This window comes from Grammomys surdaster, unplaced genomic scaffold (assembly GCF_004785775.1).
Source record: "Grammomys surdaster isolate TR1022 unplaced genomic scaffold, NIH_TR_1.0 126298, whole genome shotgun sequence".
Classification (NCBI taxonomy): Eukaryota; Metazoa; Chordata; class Mammalia; order Rodentia; family Muridae; genus Grammomys; species Grammomys surdaster.
The window spans coordinates 8,449,951-8,473,522 of record NW_021621098.1 but is presented as its reverse complement, the minus strand read 5'-3'; the positions used below and the strand labels follow the sequence as shown (position 1 = coordinate 8,473,522).

General features: G+C 42.1%; 1 protein-coding gene and 1 pseudogene across 1 annotated transcript in view; one reads left to right on the top strand and one right to left on the bottom strand.

Annotated features, from left to right (window-relative positions):
- Positions 1-22,855, top strand: part of Colec12 (collectin subfamily member 12) — a 187,393-nt gene extending 164,538 nt beyond the window's left edge. Inside the window, exons 6-10 of the mRNA XM_028759506.1 lie at positions 9,775-10,263; positions 11,059-11,195; positions 12,252-12,361; positions 19,931-20,076; positions 22,253-22,855. Coding sequence (XP_028615339.1) covers positions 9,775-10,263; positions 11,059-11,195; positions 12,252-12,361; positions 19,931-20,076; positions 22,253-22,272 — 902 coding nt within the window. The 3' untranslated portion in view covers positions 22,273-22,855. The remainder of the gene's footprint in view (positions 1-9,774; positions 10,264-11,058; positions 11,196-12,251; positions 12,362-19,930; positions 20,077-22,252) is intronic.
- Positions 14,328-23,393, bottom strand: LOC114614043 (annotated as a pseudogene).
- Between the last annotated feature and the right edge of the window lie 179 nt (positions 23,394-23,572).

Sequence of the window (23,572 nt, the reverse complement as noted above, 5' to 3'; positions counted from 1 at the left end):
ATTCTCAGCACCTCATGGTACCTTCTCCAAAATAGACCATATAATTGGTCACAAAGCAGGCCTCTACAAATACAAAAAGATTGAAATAATCCCTTGCATCTTATAAGATCAACATGGACTAAGGTTGGTCTTCAATAATGATAAAATCAATGGAAAGCCCACATACATGTGGAAACTGAACAACACTCTACTTAATGATGATTTGGTCAAGGAAGAAATGAGGAAAGAAATTAAAGACTTTTTAGAATTTAATGAAACTGAAGGCACATCATACCAAAACCTGTGGGACACAATGAAAGCAGTGCTAAGAGGAAAACTCATAGCTCTAAGTGCTTACAAAAAGAAACTGGAGGGAGCACACACTAACAACTTGACAGCACAACTAAAAGCTCTAGAACAAAAAGAAGCAAATACACCCAGTAGGAGTAGATGACACAAAATAATCAAACTCAGGGCTGAAATCAACCAAATAGAAATAGAAAAAAACAATACAAAATATCAACAAAACCAGGAGCTGGTTCTTTGTGAAAATCAACAAGATAGATAAACCCTTAGCCAGATTAACCAGAGGGCACAGAGACAGTATCCAAATTAATAAAATCAGAACTGAAAAGGGAGACATAACAACAGAAATTGAGGAAATTCAAAAAATCATCAGATCCTACTACAAAGGGCTATACTCAATAAAACTGGAAAATCTGGATGAAATGGACAATTTTCTAGACGGATACCAGGTACCAAAGTTAAATCAGGAGCAAATAAACCACCTAAATAGTCCCATAACCCCTAAGGAAATAGCAGCAGTCATTAAAAGTCTCCCCACTAAAAAGAGGCCAGGACCAGATGGTTTTAGTGCAGAATTCTATCAGACCTTCAAGGAAGACCTAATACCAATTCTCTTCAAACTATTCCACAAAATAGAAACAGAAGGAACACTACCCAATTCATTCTATGAAGATACAATCACACTCATGCCTAAACCTCACAAAGACCCAACAAAGAAAGAGAACTTCAGATCAATCTCCCTTATGAATATCGATGCAAAAATACTCAATAAAATTCTAGCAAACCAAATCCAAGAACACATCAAAACAATCATCCATCATGATCAAGTGGGCTTTATCCCAGGAACGCAGGGTTGGTTCAATATTCTGAAATCTATCAATGTAATCCACTATGTAGACAAACTCAAAGAAAAAAACCACATGGTCATCTCACTAGATGCTGAGAAAGCATTTGACAAAATTCAGCATCCCTTCATGATAAAAGTCTTGGAAAGATCAGGAATGCAAGGCCCCTACCTAAACATAGTAAAAGCAATTTACAGCCAACCAGTAGCCAACATCAAGCTAAATGGAGAGAAACTTGAGGCAATCCCACTAAGGTCAGGGACTAGACAAGGCTGCCCAGTCTCCCCCTACCTATTCAATATAGTACTGGAAGTCCTAGCCAGAGCAATTAGACAACAGAAAGAAGTCAAAGGGATACAAATAGAAAAGGAAGAAGTCAAAATATCGCTATTTGCAGATGATATGATAGTATACTTAAGTGTCCCCCAAACTTCAACCAGAGAACTCCTAAACCTGATAAACAACTTCAGCAAAGTGACTGGTTATAAAATCAACTCAAACAAATCAGTAGCCTTCCTCTACATGAAAGATAAACAGACTGAAAAAGAAGTTAGGAAAATGACACCCTTCACAATAGTTGCAAATAATATAAAATACCTTGGTGTGAATCTAACCAAGCAAGTGAAAGACCTGTATGACAAGAACTTCAAGTCCCTGAAGAAAGAAATCAAAGAAGATCTCAGAAGATGGAAAGATCTCGTATGCTCATGCATTGGCAGGATTAATATAATAAAAATGGCCATCTTGCCAAAAGCAATCTACAGAGTCAATGCAATCCCCATTAAAATCCCAACTCAGTTCTTAACAGAGTTAGAAAGAGAAATTCTCAAATTCATTTGGAATAACAAAAAACCCAGGATATCGAAAACTATTCTCAACAATAAAAGAACTTCTGGAGGAATCACCATCCCTGACCTCAAGCTGTACTACAGAGCAATAGTGATTAAAAAAAAAAAAAACTACCTGGTATTGGTACAGAGACAGGCAGGAAGATAAGTGGAATAGAATTGAAGACCCAGAAATGAACCCACACACCTATAATCACTTGATCTTTGACAAAGGAGCTAAAACTGTCCAGTGGAAAAAGGACAGCATTTTCAACAAATGGTGCTGGTTCAACTGTAGGACAACATGTAGAAGAATGCAAATCGATCCATTCTTATCTCCTTGTACAAAGCTCAAGTCTAAGTGGATAAAGGACCTTCACATAAAACCAGACACACTGAAACTAATAGAAAAGAAGGTGGGGAAGACCCTCGAAATCCTAGGCACAGGGGAAAAGCCCCTGAACAGAACACCAATGGCTTATGCTCTAAGATCAAGAATTGACAAATGGGACCTCATAAAATTGCAAAGCTTCTGTAAAGCAAAGGACACTATCAATAGGACAAAAGGACAACCAACAGATTGGGAAAAGATCTTTACCAATCCTACATCCAATAGAGGGCTAATATCCAATATATACAAAGAATTCAAGCAATTAGACTCCAGACAACCAAATAACCCTATTTAAAAAAAAAATGGGGTATAGAGCTAAACAAAGATTTCTCAACTGAGGAAATGCGAATGGCCGAGAAGTACCTAATGAAATGTTCAGCATCCTTAGTCATCAGGGAAATGCAAATCAAAACAACCCTGAGATTCCACCTCATACCAGTCAGAATGGCTAAGATCAAAAACTCAGGTGATAGTAGATGCTGGCGAGGATGTGGAGAAAGAGGAACACTCCTCCATTGTTGGTGAGATTGCAAGATGGTGCTACCATTCTGGAAATCAGTCTGGTGGCTCCTCAGAAAATTGGACATAGCATTACCTGAGGATCCAGCTGTACCACTCCTGGGCATATACCCAGAAGATGCTCGAACATATAACAAGGACATATGCTCAACTATGTTCATAGCAGCCTTATTTATAATAGCCAGGAGCTGGAAAGAACCCAGATGTCTTTCAACAGAGGAATGGATACAGAAAATGTGGTACATTTACACAATGGAATATTATTCAGCTATTAAAAACAATGAATTTAAGAAATTCTTAGGTAAATGGATGGAACTAGAAAATATCATCCTGAGTGAGGTGACCCAATCACAAAAGAACACACATGGTATTCACTCACTAATTTTTGGGTTTTAGCCTAGAAGCTTGAAATACCCAAGATTCAACTCACAGGCCACTTAAAGCTCATGAAGAATGAAGACCAAGTGGGGGTGCTTTGGTCCTTCTTAGAAGGAGTAACAAAATACTCAAGGGAGCAAATATGGAGACAAAGTGTGGGACAGAAACTGAAGGAGGGGCCTTCTGCAGACCATTCTACCTGGGTATCCATCCCTTGTGCAGCCACCAAAAGTAGACGTTGATGTGGATGTCAGGAAATGCATCCTGACAGGAGCCTGACATAGCTGTCTCCTTAGAGGTCTGAAAGAGTCTGATATATTCAGAGGCAGATGCTCACAGCTAACCATTGAACTGATCATGGGGTTCCCAATGGACAAATGAGAGAGAAGACTGAAGGAGCTGAAGGGTTTTCGGCCCCATGAGGAGAGCAACAATACCAACCAACCAGAGCTCCCAGGGTCTAAATCACCAGCCTGGGAGCACATAGGGAGGGACCCATGGCTCCAGCTGTATATGCAAGGGAGGATGGTCCTGTCAGGTATAGGTGGGAGAGGAGATCCTTGGTCTCATGAAGGCTGGACGCCGTGTGTGGGGTAATTCAAGGGTGGAGAGTGGGGAGTAGGTGGGGGCACAACCTCATAGAAGCAGCAGGAGGGGGATGGAATGTGAGTTCCTGGGCGCATGGGGGGAGGGGGAATGGGGTAAGGGGATAACACCTGAAATGTAAATAAAGTATCCAATAAAAAAAAAAGAAATTTTGGGAAAAAAAAAAAGAAAGTTACTTTCACAAGTTCAATAAATGGGAAGCATATGACCTCATCTTAGAGTAGTCAAATGAATCAAAACAACAGGTCTGCATTTCACCAAGGCATTGGACATTGATCATGTTAGGAACAATGTAGAAAAAATAGGATTGCAACACAGTTGGGCGAATACATTGATGGTAATGGGTTGTTTGTTTTGAATACATACCTACATAAGGTAAAACCAAACACAGTTTCTGCCAGTCACAGTCCTGATGCAATGCAGTTTGGTCTTCTGTTTGAGGACTTCCCATGCTGCCAGTTCCCCACGGAGTTTCGGGTTCGTCAGAAACTGTTCTGGGAAATGTGTATTTCCCTGTTTCTATGCTGCTTCAGACTCTTGGCATGATTCATTGTCTTGAACCTAAGGGTTGTCATCTGAGGAATACCCTCAATTCTTGGTTAGGCACCCATATCACAATATCTCAGTTTCTGCAAAGCCACCAAGAAGCCTGTCTCTGTCTAGTCTGCTAAGGTGGAGCATGAATGGCATGACCTATTAAAAAATTACTTTCTATCACCCTTGCCTTGTATGGTTGGTTAGAAGTAAGTCCCAGGTTTCAGACTTAAGAGAAAGTCATACATGCATCACTGGAGGTCACTTTAAGGAGTCTCTGCCACATTAGTTGAATGATCAACTCTAAAAAGCACCTGTGGACATGAAGGTCAGATTCAGGTAGAAGATGGTAGAATCGTTTTCAACAGTTTTGTCAGTAACATAAAACATACAGTAAGTAAAGATGATAGAATCACCCAGAACCTGAGAGCCAGGAATTGTAGCAAGATGTTAGCCCGATAGAACAGATCTGTTAAGATCTTGCATAGTCATAGACAAGACCCAGCAGACCCCCATTCTTTTGGGAGAGACAGGATCTAACTGTATAACTCAGGCAAGTCTCAAAGTCTAATCCTCCTGTCTCAGCCTCTTGAGTGAAGCTCACCTAAATAGCTATTTTCAGTTGCCTCCAGAATAGCTGTCCCAAGCAGATATTTCAAGGTAATGAGTGGTTGAGAAAGCACCCCCATTCTGAACACAAGTGCTTCCTCCTACAGATGCTCATTCTACCCCATTCCACCCTCCTTAACTGTGAAGAAGCTGATAAATCAGGATAGATTGATGTTGGCGTATGTGGTTTTATGTGAGCCCTGCCTCTATGAAATTCAAAATACTGTGGTATTATCCAAGAAAGTCTTGTTAATGTTCATTTAATGAGGCCATGTTCTGGCAGCTACCAGAGGCATCCTCACCAAGATGCACACCTATAATTCTAGCATCCTCATCAAGATGCAGAAAACAAAGTCATACACACCCATAATCCCAGCACAAGAGGCCAAGGAAGCAGGAGTGTGAGTTCAAGGGCAGCTTAGCTACGTGAAAGCCTTTATATCAAAAAATAAAATAAGGCAAATGAGAACTAGATAGGGGGTCGTATGCTGACCTCTGGCAACAGTCGTCTGTACATCCATCAACCAAGACTTTTATTAAGGAGCCGAATGTACACTGCTGTGCTGGAAGTTCCTGCTCTGTCCAGAACTGCTCCTCTACAGGCTGAGCCCACATAGCATTTGAGCCCTCTGTATAGTCTGATATTTCCCTCATAGCCATTCTCAGAGAATAGGAGTGTTTCATGAGTATGGAATGAGACAGCATTTGAGTACTGAGTTCTTCCTTCAGGAGCCCTCATCTGTGTGTTCCTTGCAGACTTTTGAGAGTGCTTTTGAGTTAAGAGCAAGTATGGAGTGAGATGCCAGGCTTGAGTTAGAAAGCACCTGTGTGAGTGTGGATTTCCCCTGTGTTGTCCCTGTAGCCAGCACAATGCAGTGGAGACAAACAGAGTGTCATGTGCATTCGGAGGACAGTCTTACAACACACAGGGTTAAGGTGGCCTTGAGCCTGAGTCATTCATGCTGGCTTCTGGAGCCTTATCTGGAGGTGAGTCACACTCAGGTACTGTTCACATCCATCATTTTTAGCCCAATTATGAATGTGCAATATGCAGGTCATGCTTCTGGGCTCTCAAACAAATGGTCTACTTTCATCATCCTTAAGGTGGGAAATATTAGCATTCTCCTTTTCTAGGGGAGGGAACTTGGCTTGCTGTTATTGGGAAGTACTAGAATGTTGAAGAGGTAGGGCCTGGTTCAGTGGGGACTTAACCTTGACCTTGAAGGGATTGCAGGATGCCAGTTTATTTTCTAATCTTAGCCATAAAGTAATAGTTTTATTCTACCAGGTGTTCCTAGACTTGATACGATTGATATTTTGGTGTTGCAGACCCAAAAGCAAAATGTCATGCCATGGACTAAAAGCTCCAAAACAATGAACTAACACAAATATTTCCTCTTAAGATATTATGCTATAGTAACAGAAAGTTAACACTTGGCTGATTAATAAGTTTCATTAATTCCAGTCAAAGCAATTTTTTTAAATGAGACGAAAACTGCATTATATTGTATCTTTTTTATTTCTACCCTGTCTGTTGTTGTTGTTGTTACAGAATTTTATATCCTGTATCCCAGGATGAACTAGAGTAAATATGTAGCCTGGGCTGCCTCAAATTCATAGCAGTCTTCCACTTCAGCCTCCCAGATACTATCATTCAAAGTTCTTGACATCATACCTCCAAGAACTTGGAAGTCAGACAAAACTTAGGCCATTTCTCTACTTTATGTCACACAGAAGTTTTATTGGAAAACATGTTTAAAACTTTCTCAAGTAGGATCCAGGAGGGAAAGCACTTCTCAAAGTCTATAGTTCATATATGACAAAGCCAAGAAGGGACAGTGATGAAAAGTCTAACATCTGAGAATTTAGCAACTCTGACATCTGGGAGCCACACTGTGACAGTGCAAATGTGGGGCTACCCAGCATCCTGCTTTGGTTGTTTGGGTGCATTTGGGGAGCCTATAACAACTTTTTAAGCCACATGGGGACCCTGGTAATTCAGAATCTTAAGTCAGAGATTGTGAGTGAGTGAGACTCACTCCGCCATGACATTTCAGTCTGAAAGCACATCTCAGTCGCACTTCTCAGTGAGCATCCACCTGCCTCCACAATATGACATGCTCAGCTCTAAATTCAAGCTGTTGAACACATAGACGCAATACTTTCCCATTTTATGTGTGGGGGTAGGGGTAGGAATATGCAACATTTTTAATTTATTTGTTCATTCATTCGTGTGTGTGTGTGTGTGTGTGTTTGTGTACATATAGGCACACATGTGGCATAGCTTACATGAGGAGGTCAAAGAATAATTTTCAGGAGGCTGCTCTTGCTTTCCATCCTGTTGAAACAGGTTTTTCCTTGTTTCTGCTACTGTACCATACTTGACTAGCATATTAGTAAGTCTTTGAGTGATGTGCCTGCCTCTCTGCCACTGACCTCTCTGCATGAGCACTGTGACTGTAACTGCAAGCCCCTGCAGCTGCCGTTTTACATGAGCTCCAGGCTTGCACAGCTAGCACCTTTCCCCAGTGCATCATCTTCCCAGCCCCTCCTTCCATTTCACTTTTACTTCAACAGCCACCCAATAAAAGGCTCAAGTAAGACCAGAAGTCCTGAGATCATCCAGAGACTAACCAGTGACACTAGAATCTTGAGTTCTCGAGGAAAACATTCTGTGTCCAATGCTGGTTTTTAAATGGCTTTGGGTCTTCAATTTTTTAAGTAACAAGAAATGTACACATCTAATTTTTTTAGTGAGCAAAGTACATCATATGAATCCTATTATCCATGGAACCTAGCATCTTGGTGGAGTACCTGGTTTTAGGCAGTTTTTGCAAGGTGAAGGTAGCTGTGAGTGAGCCAGCAATATGATGGGCCTGCCAGTTTATGCATAATTACAGATGTTAAGCTTGATCTTACTGTAAAACTGGGTGCAGTGGGTAAGTGCAATGCCTTACAAGAAAAGACTAGGTTAGGTTTTATACTAAGCTAGCTAGGAATACATTGAAAGTTAGATTTTTATTAAAGACATAAACTTGAACCACACTGCTATGCCTATTCCTTTCCATTGTATCATTTAGAAACTAGCATCTGCTGGTGTTTTGTGCTGATTTTGGAACCCATATTTAACGCCCTCTGTCAAACAAGCCTCAGGGTCTTTATGTACACTCACTGAGGATATTCAGCTATTTCCAGTTTTTTTTTTTGGGGGGGGGGGTAGGGATCATCTAGACCCTACTCAGAAATAATAAACAGTAAAAAACATCTGCCACTTCAAGTGAGGGAAATCGATTTAGGTCTGCAGTGGGGAGCTGTGCAAACTTGGAGCCTGCGGAGGGTTGCACAAAGAAGTCTAACTGAGCTGAAAGGCAAGCTCTGAAAAGTCACTGTTCCTTCTTGCATATAAATTCATTTCCAGAAGCTTTCAGAAAAAAACATCAACCCCTAGTGTGAGGAGCTGAGGAACTAATTATTGGCTGAAAGTTTAGAACATAAGGATTAAGAATTGCTAAAGTGGTTGGATTTTCTAACAGATCTTCAACTTGGTGGATTTTCTGAGGTCTAATATATATTCTGAGTGAAACACACAGTTAAGAAGTTATGGTTTTTATGTGCCTGTTTCATAGACCTTTGCATAATAATACACTCTTTAAAACTACCTTCCCTACTCTAAGCCTCTAAGGTACTATTTTCCAGTGACACAGCCACCAACTTACTTTAAGGAGATTACATATAGTAGGAGGAGGTCTTCCCATTTGTCTGTCAATAACATGGGTTGGCTAATGTGCTCCCTCAGATTAAAGAGAAGAAAACTCAGATTTCAGATAAAACCAATGGACTTATTCTTAAATGTCATTTAAGAGTCAAGAAAGACAGGTCTCTCCACAGCCATTCCATAGCTGGATCCAGGATCCACCTAACACATAGGTTGAGAAGAGTTACCTCTTGGAATAAGGTACCACAAGGCAGGTCACCATTACCTGGAAACCTCTTCCTTCTGATGTCTCCTGATGTGGAATGTTGATATATTAAGTTGCTGGGCATTTGACAGAGAGGCTCATGCATTTGATAAACAATCCTAAATAAAACTGCCAGGCAAGGTGATGTCTACATGACTTCAGCAAGCCAGACATAGACTAAATGCATAGAGACAGGAGGGAACTGCAGAGCTTTTCTGTTAGAGGCAAACACCGGTGTCTGTTTCAGCATGGATCCCATCAGTGAACACCATTGAGCTTCATGCTCACTGTGCACAGGAAGGGTAGGTTTATTAAAAAAAAAAAAAAACAGCACATCATTGTATTGTTTTGCACAGATTTAACCCAGCTGAAACAACAGAATTTCTTTCCTTAAAGCTCTTGAGTCTAGGAGCCAAGATCTTGGCAAGGTTGGTTTCTTCCAAGGTCTCTCTCCTTGGATTGCAGATGGCCACCTCCTTCTTGTGTCTTCATCTGCACCTCCCTCTGTGGCTGATCTTTTTGTTTTTATTGGCATGTGGGTGGTACATGCGTGTGATGTATTCACATGTGTGCTGAGTACATAGCCAGGCGCACACATGGAGGCCAGAGGAAGATACTGGGTGAGCTGCTTCTCAATCTGTCTTATTCCTTGAAGCCAACAATACATTAAAGATAGTAAGTACTCCTTAATGCCTATATTTTTGTGATTTTTTTTAAACTGTAGGCTACACACTCACAACTGACTTCGTGTGTGTGTGTGTGTGTGTGTGTGTGTTATGTATATATTCAAGTATATATATATGTATGTTTTTATGTTTTAGGTCCTCCTGGCCCCAGAGGTCCAAAAGGTGACAGAGGATCTCAGGGACCACCTGGTCCAACTGGCAACAAGGGACAGAAAGGAGAGAAGGGAGAGCCTGGTCCACCTGGCCCTGTGGGTGAGAGAGGCACAACTGGACCAGTAGGCCCTCCTGGAGAGCGTGGCAGCAAAGGAACCAAAGGCTCACAGGGTCCAAAAGGATCCCGTGGTTCCCCAGGGAAGCCTGGCCCTCAAGGGCCTAATGGAGACCCAGGACCACCAGGTCCACCAGGCAAGGATGGACTCCCTGGCCCTCAGGGCCCTCCTGGCTTCCAGGGACTACAGGGTACTGTGGGTGAGCCTGGAGTACCTGGACCTCGGGGACTACCAGGCTTGCCAGGAGTGCCAGGCATACCTGGACCCAAGGGACCACCTGGCCCTCCAGGTCCCTCAGGAGCAATGAAGCCGTTGGCTCTGCAGAATGAACCAACCCCAGCATCAGAGGTCAACGGTAAGTCCAAATCATCCTTTTCAGCCAGAATTGTGGAGAAATAAGGCAGTGTGTAGGCTTGGCTAAACCAACCTCCAAACGTCCCCTAACGATACTTAACAGCAAGGACCCTGGGTGTCCCTCTGGGTGCCTCAGTGCTATCACTCAGGACCCTCCCTATGTTCCTGCTCGAACATTATCAGGTCTCTATTCATTTAGATAAGCCGTGCCTTCAGAAGACACCAGTACCCCAAATACTTCCTTCAAGATATCCTACACTGGCTGCTCTCTCACCATCCTTCCTTATCTTTCTTCTTTCTCCTTAGAAACAGACCATTCCATCAGTTAACTCCACCAGCATGCAGATGGGGTTTCTGTGACAGGGTCCACATTCTGGTTTTGCTGTGGTGCCTTTCTGTCTCTTTGACCATTAAGTCTTTCTCAAAACTCTGTACTAGTTAGGAACCAACTCATGCTGGTTCATGAGCCAAACTTTGGTTCTGAAGTGTGCTTGTTTACAAGTTCCAGCTGATCAGAGAGAGACTGACAATGAGTGTCAAAGCCCACGCCACTTTCTCCTTTCTGTCATCGTAAAGCCTAACTCAACCCATTCATATTTTTCTACACTGTGTGGTGTTCACTGCTGGGTACTGTACAGTCTACATCTGTGAACACCTGTCCAGGATCTGCTCAGGGACACTCCATTGGCATGCAAGTGGTGCAAGGCTGTCACTTTGGTATCTTAAACATAGCTGAGGAAATGCAGAGTGCTTTCTGTGTTTTTTAAATCAACATTTAAAAATTTTACATTCCTAGGCTGTCCGCCTCACTGGAAGAACTTCACAGAAAAATGCTACTATTTTTCGATGGAGAAAGAAATTTTTGAAGATGCTAAGCTTTTCTGTGAAGACAAATCTTCCCATCTCGTTTTCATAAACTCAAGAGAGGAACAGGTATGGTACATCAGCTGCACACTTGGTTGGAGAAAACTATAATTTAGAGATAAGATATACTTAGAAATTGCATGCCTTTGGGGGAGTCAGAGAGACCAAAAAGTCATGGTCTCATAAACAAGGAAGGTTGCAGTTTGCATGGGCTTTATCCAGGTATGAGAGGATATGAATGAATTGCCATGCTTCTTAGGCCCACAGATATGTAGCTCCACCTGGTGGCTTTGTGGAGAAGTGCAGCACAGCAGATGTGAGCATGGTGGGTGGGGGGTGGGGGGGTTTGCCACTAGACACATGAAGAGACAGAGAAGCATTGAGTAGGTTTGGGGTGGAGCACCACAAACCAGATTTGTTGGTTTAAAAGGGATTGGTAAGGGCCCATGTGTGAGAATGATATGTGAGAATGATAGTGGCCCTTTATTAAGCCCCTGTGGTGTGCAAGGCCCTTTTTAAAACCTCACAGCAACCCTGCAATATAAACCTTATAATTGCCATCCTTCCCCTTGTTTTGTTTTGTTCTGTTTTCTGTTTTCTGTTTTCTGTTTTCTGTTTTCTGTTTTCTGTTTTCTGTTTTCTGTTTTCTGTTCTGATCTGATCTGATCTGTTGTCCTGTTCTGTTCTGTTCTGTTCTGTTCTGTTCTGTTCTGTTCTGTTCTGTTCTGTTTTCAGACAAAGCCTAGCTATGTAATCCTACCTGGTCTGGAACTTACTGTGTAAATTAGGCTGGCCTAGAGCCTATGGTGATTTATTTCCCTGCATCCAGTCCCCAGGGACTGGGAATACAGCCATGTACCACTGGCTACCAAGTGCACAGTGTGGTAGAGGCTCACAGATAGGTGGCTGCTCGGAAGCAGAACCTGCACCAGTCATTCTTAAGGATCCTGAAGAAGAACCTTACTACTACTTGTTAAACATAGTCATAGTGAAACAGTGCCCACAACACAAGTGCAATAGAAAGTGGACAGCTAGGACCCTTAAAACCAGTGAGAAATGTCTGTCAGTTTTATTAAACAAGAGCTCTTTTGTGTGGGCTAAAAACACCTCCTGCTTCCTTTTCAGCAATGGATAAAAAAGCAGACAGTGGGGAGAGAGAGCCACTGGATTGGTCTCACAGACTTGGAGCAGGAAAGCGAGTGGAAATGGCTAGATGGGACGCCTGTTGATTACAAGTGAGTGTTGGACTTTCGGACAGCATCGTGCGCTTGCTTTCCCATGTTTTCATGCTGACCTAGCTTCCTACAACCTTCCCTTAAGGACCTTATGCCTATCCCACACCATCCTCTCAAGGGCCTAGGCTCCTTGTGCTAGTTGCCTGTTTCCAGTGGGGAAGCAATGGTGGATAGTCACTGTGCTGTCAAGTAGAGCACTTCAGACCAAGGTGCTATCTTCAGATACTAAGAAGAAGGATAACATGGCCCAGAGACTCTCCAAATGGTCAGTGTTCACAGGGACATATTTCTGAGGACTGGGGCAGTCCTAGCCTTGATCAGGCTTCTGACTCAAATGTGATTTGGGTCCAACTTGTACACTCCAAGGTTGTAGATCTCTCATGCACAGAAAGCCCAAGTGTGCTGCACAAAGGATCCCAGAATGTCCATCTCCTACAGGATAAGAGAAAACTAAATTCTACCAACCCTTTTCTCAAATCATGCCTTACTACTTCTGGAGAAAAAGTGGAGAACCTGTAAATATCCACCTGTGAGGAACCTTCAGTTTGCTAGAGACAAAGAAGCCAGCACATCAGCAGCATATCACAGGAAGCTGCTGTACCATGGGGGTAGTATGTTTCTGGTCTGAGGTAGTCTCCAGGCACTGAAGTAAGACTCCAGGTATCTGAAGAGGGGCTGAGGCAATGGACAGAGAGGCCAGATAGTCTCAAATAGGCATAGGAACAGCTGGGGCTGAGTGGCCTGAAATCTCACTACACATGTGACCTGCACGGGCCTGGAATGTGCAATATTGTGCCCTCAGCTCCCAAATGCTGCATCAGGCCTGCATCGCTGCACTTTGCAGTTCTATAGTTTTAAACCCTCCCCATGAAGACTGTGAGAGAGACAGTAGACAGAATCAGAAAGCCATCTCTGAAGGGAAAAAACAAGTGTGGACAAACATGGAAGTGGAGCTTAGGTCTTCCCCAAAGCTGAGAGGCTATACCCATGCTTACCCACTGGACTGTGAGATACTCCATCTGCTCTTTTGTGCCTGCTTCTGGGAGACACTGGGGCACAGGCCAGCACCTAGAATGGCAGGAATCTGTTTTGCCGGACTCCACACAGCCATGGGTGTTGGTATGCAAAGCAGGAGCTGTGATGGCTTCCTAGCAGGAATGGGAGGTGGAGTTTAGTGCTTTTTTTTTTTTTTGGTATGTATAGATTATTTTAATGTTATTTTTATTTAAATAATTAAGTAGAACGTTTTAATTAAAACAAAACAAACAAACTTGGTTCTGAACATGTTCAGCCTGCCAATGATTACACTGCTGAAAAATATAAATCTTTTTCTGTACATTATTTCTAAAAGGAAATCATTTCCACTGTTACTGAGCAGTAATTTACACAGAACTTTTAAAATTAATAGAAGCTATTAATTTTAGTAATGAAAGTAAAGTTCCTTAGTGTTCTTTCTTTGACAGTCAAGAAAGCCAGGATAACTTCTTAAGGGAGTCAAAAGAAGCTAAGAAAAACCTTATCTCCCCACTTTTCTCACTGCTGTAAATGGAAAGAAAGATTTGGATTTGACTGCAAAATGTAGTGTTAGACTTTGTTGGCTTGTGTGGGATTGAGCTGGAACATTACCACGTGTTCCAGCTTTCAAAGGTGAAGCTTTGCCCCTTCCCTAGGACCCAGAAAGAAGTCTCTGGCTGGGAGGAGAGCAGTAGAATTGGTCCCTGGACCAAGAAGGATGACACCACACACCTTACCGGGAGTTTTGCCACCAGCCACAGCCACCGTGAAGTCCCCCCACCCTACCCGGAAACTTAGACTCCTGCACCCCAGCCACTCCATCCACTGTGGGTCTCATTTTCTACTCCAAGGCATATATGTACACGGAAAATTCCCCAGGGTCAAACTGTTTTGTTTTTTGTTTGTTTGTTTTTTGAAACCAGAACATTTATTTTACGACTGATTGAAATCCTCAGGATGAACTGGATGCTGCAACAGCTGCTCTCTTGGGTTTAGGTGTTGTTCCTTCACAGAATTCATGTCTGAATCTGCGATAGATAGTCATTAGGTGCCTCATCCGACCAGTTCTGGTAGTTTCATCTCTTAGTCTTGGCACTCCAGTTATACTTTCTCTTGTGCTTGGCAGGGTAGCCACATTTGCCACAGGTGGACTTCTGAAGGTGGTCGGCCTTGGAGCCACAACAGTGGCACAGCGTATGTGTCTTATTGTGACGCTTTCCAAAAGATGATGTTTCTTTTGTCATCTTGCTTCTATCTAGGGTCAAATTCTAAAAGCAAGAATAAATCAGGCAGATATTGTATAAGGTCTGAAAGTAACTTAGTTTGACATATAATAATAAACACCGCACACCCTAGAGAAAGAGCCAGGCCTGTCCAGGGGATGGAGTATAAACTTGAATGAGAACTGAGCTTAGGCTGGACCTGACATCTATGATACCTCAGTCACATGAAATCACCATGACTCCATGTGGTAAAATGAACTTGTCAGAAGGACTATGTTAATACACACACACACACACATATGCATGCAGAGAGAGTGTGTATGTTGTGTGAATTTAATATAAAGCTTGTCTCCTGGGAAAAACTGGAGAAAGTCTGTGGGTGTTACTACTGTTGCCACAACTGTGACTACTTCCACAGTAAAATACATCTGAGTCGGGGAATATTACTCTCCAGAATTTGCAGTGTGCATGTTCTTAATTAGAGACCCCTACACAGCATCTTACAATAGGTTTTTGAAGAATCCAAAAATAATACCCATAATGGCTTAGGAAAGGAAAGAGGCCTCAGCATCCCTAGCCTCCCAGATAAATCTCGTAAAATACTTTCCCAGACTCTCAGACTCTCTTTTGCCCTCCTCTTTGATTCTGAGCCTCCAAGCCTCCATCTACCTGCCTTCCCTTCTCCTACCAGCCATGATTTCTAGATCCACAATCATCAGAAACCATTATAAACTGTTACTATAAATAGCTATACACCAACAAATCAAACAGCCCAGATGAATACACGTATTTCAAGAAACAAAATGACTTAGTAAGGTCAAGTCAAAAAGAAAACAGGAAGGCACAGCAAACTTTAACAAATCAGATTCACACAGTGGTCAAACACCTCCCAGCAGAGAATAATAGCCCTGGACCAGAGGGTTTGTGGCTGAGTTCTAACAAACATTCAAGGAAGGACTCTGGCCAGGCATCTTAAATGTTCCAAAACCAGAAGCCAATGGCTCTGGAACCATCCCAGGCCTTGCCCAGCCACAAGGAATTAAGTACACAGCTTTCCTTTTACCCTTCTTCTCCAAAACACATGCACCCACCCCTTTGAAATTATTTAAGGATTTTGTGGTTACTTGAAAGAGGAGCCAGTTTTCAGAGACAGACCTCTCCTCCATTGCCTCTGCTCTGTTATTTACACTGATATGTGGTTCAGGAAAGCAGGTCTGGAACACACAGATAAAAAGCCATGGTGACGGAAAAGAGATTCCAACTGCTTCGAGCACACCCAGACCTGATTCAGTTATATTATCCTCAGACACACTGACTCACAGAGCCCTTCACTTCACTGTGCTAAAGGTGAGGACCAGCTAGAGAAAGGGAGTACGACAGATGCCCTGGGATGGGGCCAGGGCCAGGTTCTAATGTGCCATAAGCCTACATACCAATGTGATTTCAACACAAATACCAGAGGACAATATAGATTGCTGGACAAACCAATTGTAGATATGGTTTTTAGAAATAACAATAACATAATCCTGTCAGAGAAAAGACAACTTCCTACCTTACACACACCACCTTTGTTTTGCTCATGTCACCACAACCCTGTGTCTTTATATCCAGTATCGATACCAGGACTGGCGATTAGCATCTATCCACAAAAAGTAGCAGCTGGAGCAGGACAGGAAGAGGAATGAGAGATGTTATCCTTGTGTGAAATAAATGGCACAACAGGCCACAACACATGTCTCAATAAATTCAAGAGAATTTATTGGGATTATAGAGGCTGCTCTGTAGCCCAAACAAGTAGATAACTAAAGATCTATAAAGTATCTGGAAGGTAAATGACATAGACCAAAGAAGAAGCTATCGCCATACCACCCTGGCAATGCCTGATCTTATCCATAGATCAAGGAGGAAATTACAATGAAAGTCTGAAAATGTCTTTAAAAAATGAGAACATGTCAAAATTTATGAGCTAAAATAGTGCTTAGGGAGACATTTATAGGTCTGAAACATTGTGTTTGGGTTTTTGTTGTTATTTTGTTTTGACATAGTGTCTCTCTATATAGCTCTGGCTGTCTCAAAACTTGATATGCAGGCCAGGCTGGCCCCAAATTCATAGAGATCTGTCTCCGCCTCCCAAGTGCTGGGGTTAAAACTATATGCCACCATGCTTGGCCCTACATTTTCTTAAAGGTTGGAAAGAAATGACCTTAGCTTCCACTTTATGAGGGTAGAAAATAAGAAATGAATCTCAAAATAAGCATAGGGGCATGTACAGAGCCCTGGGTGGGATCTCCAGCTCTACACATGACTAAGTACAAGGAAAGGAATAGAAAAATCAGGAAAGCAGCAATGCAGGGATTGCAGAAATGTTAGTAACACCCACTGATTCTTTTCACTATTGTTTTTTATTTACTTTACATTCTGATCACAGCTTCCCCCCCTCCCCCGTCCCACCCTTTCAAATCCTCCATTACTCCTTCTACTTCTCAGAGAAGGGGAGCCCCCCTTGGATTCCACCCCCTCCCTGGGATATCTAGTCCCAGCAGGACTATGCACATCTTCTCCCATTGAGGCATAATAATTCTTAATGGAATATCTGCAGATGTCTCAGTTGGCTAGTTGTCACTGTTACCAAGCCAAGGCTGCTTTCCCCAGGGTAAACCAGATGCATATGGAAAGGACCAAGACTGTGTCCACCTTAAAACAGTAAGACCTCCACTCACTCTGCCAAAACCTCCTATACATTTTCTTTTCCCCTCTCTCCTCTCTATCAGATACCATTTGGTAGAAATGTGATTACACAGTTCACATAATTGCTTTTATTTTTATGTTACAAAGATAAAATGGGCTACTGTCCTGCCCAATTATGTAACTCATGTTATAGTTTTATAGTCCTGAGCTCTAGAGCTCTTCTAGGGGCCAGAAGAGATGCTTCAGTTTCTTCTACTTCAACAACAGCCCATGCTAGTCAATGCTTTGTGTTCCTGCCAGGGTGGCACTGGCCCAGGACACAAGAGAGAAATCTTCCACAACAGGAGCTCCTGTAGTAGGAGAACATCTTGCTTCAAGAGTCATTTCTTGCCAGTAACATTTTCCTGTTTGAAATCCAGACCCTTACCAGCAGAAGCTTCTTGGCTGTAGTCTTGGTTAATCTTGTGGTTGATGGAAAAAATATTAAGTTGTGAAGTTGGAGGAATCTATTTCCAAGATAGAAAGTATATGCTCTACTAACATCAAGATGAGCCCCAAATCCTGGGATGCTGCATTCCCATAGTTCATGTGTGTGTGTTTGCAAATCACTACAGCTGTCTGTTCAAGTGTTCCCAAGGTTCCTGGGCAGCTCAGAAGCATTTGTGTTACTGTGACATCTATGCTGTAATATGGCCAAGCTCAAGCTATTTTTTCCAGAGCCTACCTGTGAGTACGGTCAAGGCACTGTTCAGGCTAGCATTCCAAAATATTACACATTATGCTTATCTGTTATAAGCATACAAACCTATGATCTTAAATGACTTAAAGTAGAATCCAAGAGAATCATACTAAGCAGATTCTCTGAATCTAAATAAACCATGTATGCATGTGTGTGTGTATGTGTGTATCTGTGTGTGTCTGTGTGTGTCTGTGTGTATACATACATACACTTTTTCCAATGAAATGAGAAATCAAGAATATCAAATACATCATTATACATTTGGGAAATAAAAATATAAAAAGATATTAAATTAATATATTATAATTTCTATAATATAAAATTATAGAAATAAAATACCATTACTATTAGACATGAACAAAATGTATGTTACTTAAAACAAACTACTTGGGTACTGCTAACCTGTGCAGAGATGGCCTTCAAGAAAGCTTCCTTTTTTCCCAATATGTCCCTCTTGGCACCACTGACAGTGTGAGTCATAACTTCATCCTCAAGTCTGTTATGTAAGTTCCCTGAGCAATAGAACTTCATTCTGTGCTTCTGTGTTACCATTGCCTGAATTAAAGCCAGCGCACACTACCAATTCTTGTACCAGCATTCATCCGTCTCTTTCTCTCTCTGATTTTTCTTAGGGCCTTCACTACCTATTTCATGCTCTCTTTAACCCTCCTTGTCTTGTCTATGTAAAGGCAACCTTCTTTAAGGGCTGTACACAGTCAAGAGCTGTACACAGCCTTTTCTATTGTAATAGAGTAAATCAAGTCCAGTAAGGATCTTTGCAATTTTAGGAGGTCTCTTCAGACAGCGAAACGAGGGATTTCTTCAGATTAGTGATGTCAATCTGTAGCTGTTTGATGTTCTTGTCAGTGGCCCTTCAAAGGTCTGAGTAGTATAAGTTCGGAGGCCAGCATCTGGATTAGAACTTCTAACAGCAGACATCACGGGTGATTCATTTTTACCTGGGATGCTGCCTGAGTTAAAGCTCCTGGGAGTCCCTCTTTCTCTCAGTTTTCTGGGGTTGGGTACAGAGCTGCCGCCTGTGACCTGCTCTATGCTCAGGCCCAGACTGGAAGTCCAAGAACTTTTTTCATTTTGCATTTTCTTTGACAGTTGTGTCAATATTTTCTATGGTATCTTCTGCACCTGAGATTCTCTCTTCTATCTCTTGTGTTCTGTTGGTGATGCTTGCATCTATGACTCCTGATCTCTTTCCTAGGTTTTCTATCTCCAGGATAGTCTCCCTTTGTGATTTATTGTTTCTACTTCCATTTTTTATGTCCTAGATGAATTTGTTCAATTCCTTCACCTGTTTGGTTGTGTGCTCTTGTAATTCTTTAAGGGATTTTTGTATTTCCTCTTTAAGAGCTGAAATCATCAGCCATGTACAGCTTGGCCAGAGCCACAACTAGTTGTTTGTGTTGTGTTTTTTTGTAACTGTGTATAACGTGCTCTCACTTTCTCTTCCTGACCTTTTGACATTAGAGACAAGACACACCAATGTCTGTAGATCCCTGTGTATTCTCACAAGAGCATACATGCATGCATATTTGTGTAAGATATCCCAAGAGTACATATTACCTATACACAACTATATACACATGCCTAGAAGTCCACATCTCGGGACACAGTTGAAAGCCATTCCTCCAGCTATGTGAACGGATTCATCCCCTCCACAGTGTAAGAATGAGGCTCACTGGGTTGATCTCACTATGGCAAAGATAACAAGCTGCAAGGACAGGCTGCTTTTCAGCCTCGCTGCAAACAGCTAAGTCAAAGTGAACACTGTTTTCTAAATGATTCGTTTCCATTTCACAGCAAAACAATTGACTTTATTTTACATCCCTCAACTGTTCTTGAGCAAAGAAAACCTGTGCAGATAACACTCCTTTTCTGTTGTGTTAAAAGAAACTGGAAAGCTGGACAACCAGACAACTGGGGCAGTGGCCATGGGCCAGGAGAAGACTGTGCTGGATTGATTTATGCCGGGCAGTGGAATGACTTCCAGTGTGATGAAATCAATAACTTCATTTGCGAGAAGGAAAGGGAGGCAGGTAAGCACCCTTACAGTTTACTATGGAGCTGCAGGGCTTATTAAAGAGGAGAGGTATCGAGAACGACTCTGAATGGAGGCTCTCAAGCCTGAGCTTCCAATTCATTTCTTCTGTTCAGTGGCAAGGTAAGTTATCAACCTCAGGGGAATAACAGTAACTCATCAATTTATCATATTGTTAGCTTATTGTTCTTTAATATATGGCACCATTGTGGTATCTTTGGAGTGGTGTGGACATTCACATCCAGCCAACTCAGTGAAACCTTATGTACTTAACTGAGCACTTAGTATAGGCCAGGTTTTGTGCTAGTATAATGCAGAGTTATAATCTGCATACATTAAAAATGCTTACATCAAAAAATCTTGTAGAGATTCTTTTTGACTTCATAAGAAGTTTATCTAAAGCTTCATTTACTATATGATCCTTTTTAGAAGAGGGTGTCTTCCTTTTCATTAGAACTAAGTTTGCGGTGGCAGGTAGAAGACACGGGGAAGCATATGGGCTTTCTTTTGGGGAAGACAGCAACCTTTAGACTTATGGCACAACTTTGAAAATATACTAAGGGGATTGTGGCGATGGCTCAGCAGTTACAAGCACTTGCTCCTCTTACATAGGACTCTGGTTTGATTCCCAGCTCACAACCATCTGTAACTCCAGCGGATATGATGCTCTCTACTGGCTTCCACAGACACCAGGCCAGCAGGCAAAACACTCATATACATTATATAGATAAAAATTAAAATAGAAAAGAAATATACTAAGACCCACTTAGGTAAAAAAAAAAAATTAAATGGATGATCTGCATTACCTGTGAATTAGAGTTCAGTAAATCTATTTTTGTTAGTCAGTAATTTAAAAAGACCTAACTGTATTCTGTTCATATTATTTTTGGAAGTAACTGGGACATAAATTACACACGTTCAAGACATTTCCAGAGTGCTTTTGATGTATCGAATACTAGTGTGAATGCTACGGGTCTCAAAGCAAATAAGGAACACACAGTGCAGTCAGCTACGGGGCAGAAGTGTGGATCACTAAACATGGGGTTGCAGTTGATGAGGACAATCAGGCATGATGTGTTTGCCTTGTTTGCTTAAAAGAGTGTTGAGTAGGGAGCAGAGTTCCTCAGAATTGACCCCACTGGCAAGCCACTGAGGGGAGACAGAACAGAACCCATGATAGGGATCCCAGCCTGAGTTTTTCCAGGTGAGATCTGGATTGGATGCTATGGTTCTCAGGCTCCCGTGTACCCAGACACCACTGGGGATGTCAGGGAGTTGAGAATGGGGGTCATGGGGCTGCACTTCTCCTACTCCCCAGGCAGGAGGGGGATGGCTGGACAAGACAGGACAGAATCCATTTTGATTCCAAGTGGCAGAGTACACAGAAGCTGAAAAAGAGAAGGCCTTCTTCAGGAGATTTAGGTAAGGCTCTTTAAGATAAAGCCCCTACCACCACCACCACCACCAGGTGATCCTTGATGAAGGAGATGGTCCTTGCTTGTTCAAACTGCTTTATTTTATGGTAGATGTAAATGCATGTGTCTTACTCAAGGTGAACCAAAGATTAAATACTTTTTGCAGGAAGGAAAGTTCAATAAGGCCTAAACTCTTGGGGCCTATCTAGATAACTCATCAACATGGAAAACTTCCAAGTTTTTATGCTAGGTGACCGATTGTCATGCTCTTCTCAGTGGGATGTCATGGTTAACATGTTCTAGAACAGGTAGAGCTTGGCAGGGAGCTGACTCCACACCCACTGTTCTCAATTCCAAGATTCCTTAGGGTTTTGAATCTACTTCAACCTTACCAGTTTTTCTGTCTGGTGACCAGTCTGCTTGCCCTACCTTACTTTTTTTTTTAATCTTATATATATGACCATATTGGTACTTGAAACACCAGAAGAGGGCATCAGATCCAATTATAGATGGTTGTGAGCCACCATGTGGTTGCTGGGAATTGAACTTGTGATTTTTGGAAGAGCAGTCAGTGCTCTTAACTGCTGAGCCATCTCTCCAGCCCTTGCCCTACCTTACTTAATCTGAAGAAAAACTTCCCAACATTCTTCTTTGAATAATGTCATTTGTATTCTTTCCTAAAGATTCCTCTTGTTTTAAGTTGTAAATAATTTTATTTCTCAAACAAAACTAATGTCCATCCTTATTTTTCTGTTTCAGTGCCATCATCCATATTATAACAGTGTGACACAATAGCAGGGATATATTTTCTGATGCCTCTGAAAGGTGAAGAATACTCATTTCTGATTCCATCACATCTCACCAGATTGAATGAAAAAGGCCCTGAAAAGTAGTTATTCAAAATAAATGGACACCAACTGCACCATAACCCAAGGACTAGGGAGCTAAAATGCTCCCCCAGGTTGATATATTGATTTCCAGTGTGCAAATGGACTGAATCACATAGATTTTTCTCAGCCATTAGCCATACAATTTACGAAAATTATAGCTTTCCGAATATGGAGTACTCCAATCAGAAAAAGACTATCATTGGTTGTTGAGTTACAGGCTCTGTGTAAACAGTGTGTTTCTAAAATCTCAAATGTAGGAAGAATATGCAGACATATACATATATAAGCCATCTTCTAGTAATAATATGAAATATATTTAAACAGCTTTTAAACTTCGTATTTTTGTACAAAATATTTGCCTTTTACAATCATTTTCTTTTTTTTTTAACTTTATCTGTAAAATACATAAAGCCAAAGAAAACAATGGTGGTACTAATAAAATTTCATGGAGTTTCTGTCCAGCTGAAGTGAATTTTTGTTGTATATGTCTATGCATGTGTGATTTCTTCAGAACGGTGAATCACGTGAAACATCTGAGAATACCCTTGTACGTTTTGGTAACAGTGGCACTTGAAGCCTGACAGCATCATGATAGCTCATGATAGGCTGTGCCATGAGCCCAGTACCAGCCACTTCTGTAAGAGGAAGTGTTGACTTGGGATGTGCTTTTGTTGTACTTTGTAGAAGGGGAATAATGGAGAAGCATGTGTCCTCACAGCCTATCATGAAACACCAGCAAGTGGCTAGAGCATGTACTTGGTACATAGAAACAAACAGTAGTTAATATAAACTCCAGAGCCCCGAAGCTACCTTTCTACCTTCGGCAGTCTTTCCTCTCTGCCAGTAGACCAGCTACTTCTGGCTGATCAGATAACTAAGAAATAATGTGGGTCTCTATTAGGTTAAGTGGGGTCCCACATCTGCCCCACCCTAGGGTAGGGCCACTCAGGGAGGCAGGACACAGGACATTTAACTGCACTTACCCCATGCTGGTGCTGGCCAGATGTTGGGCTACATGAAGCCTCGGGGACACCGCTCCAGGTGGCCGGGACTGTCTGGTTCTCAGGCTCTTGGGCACCCAGGCACTGCTAGGCTGGTGGATCCAGCTCGTAGATGAAGGGTAGCGGGGAAGAGCGCTCCAGCTGGGTCCGTGTGGATGAGAGTTCTCGGCTTGTCGGGCAGTTTGGCT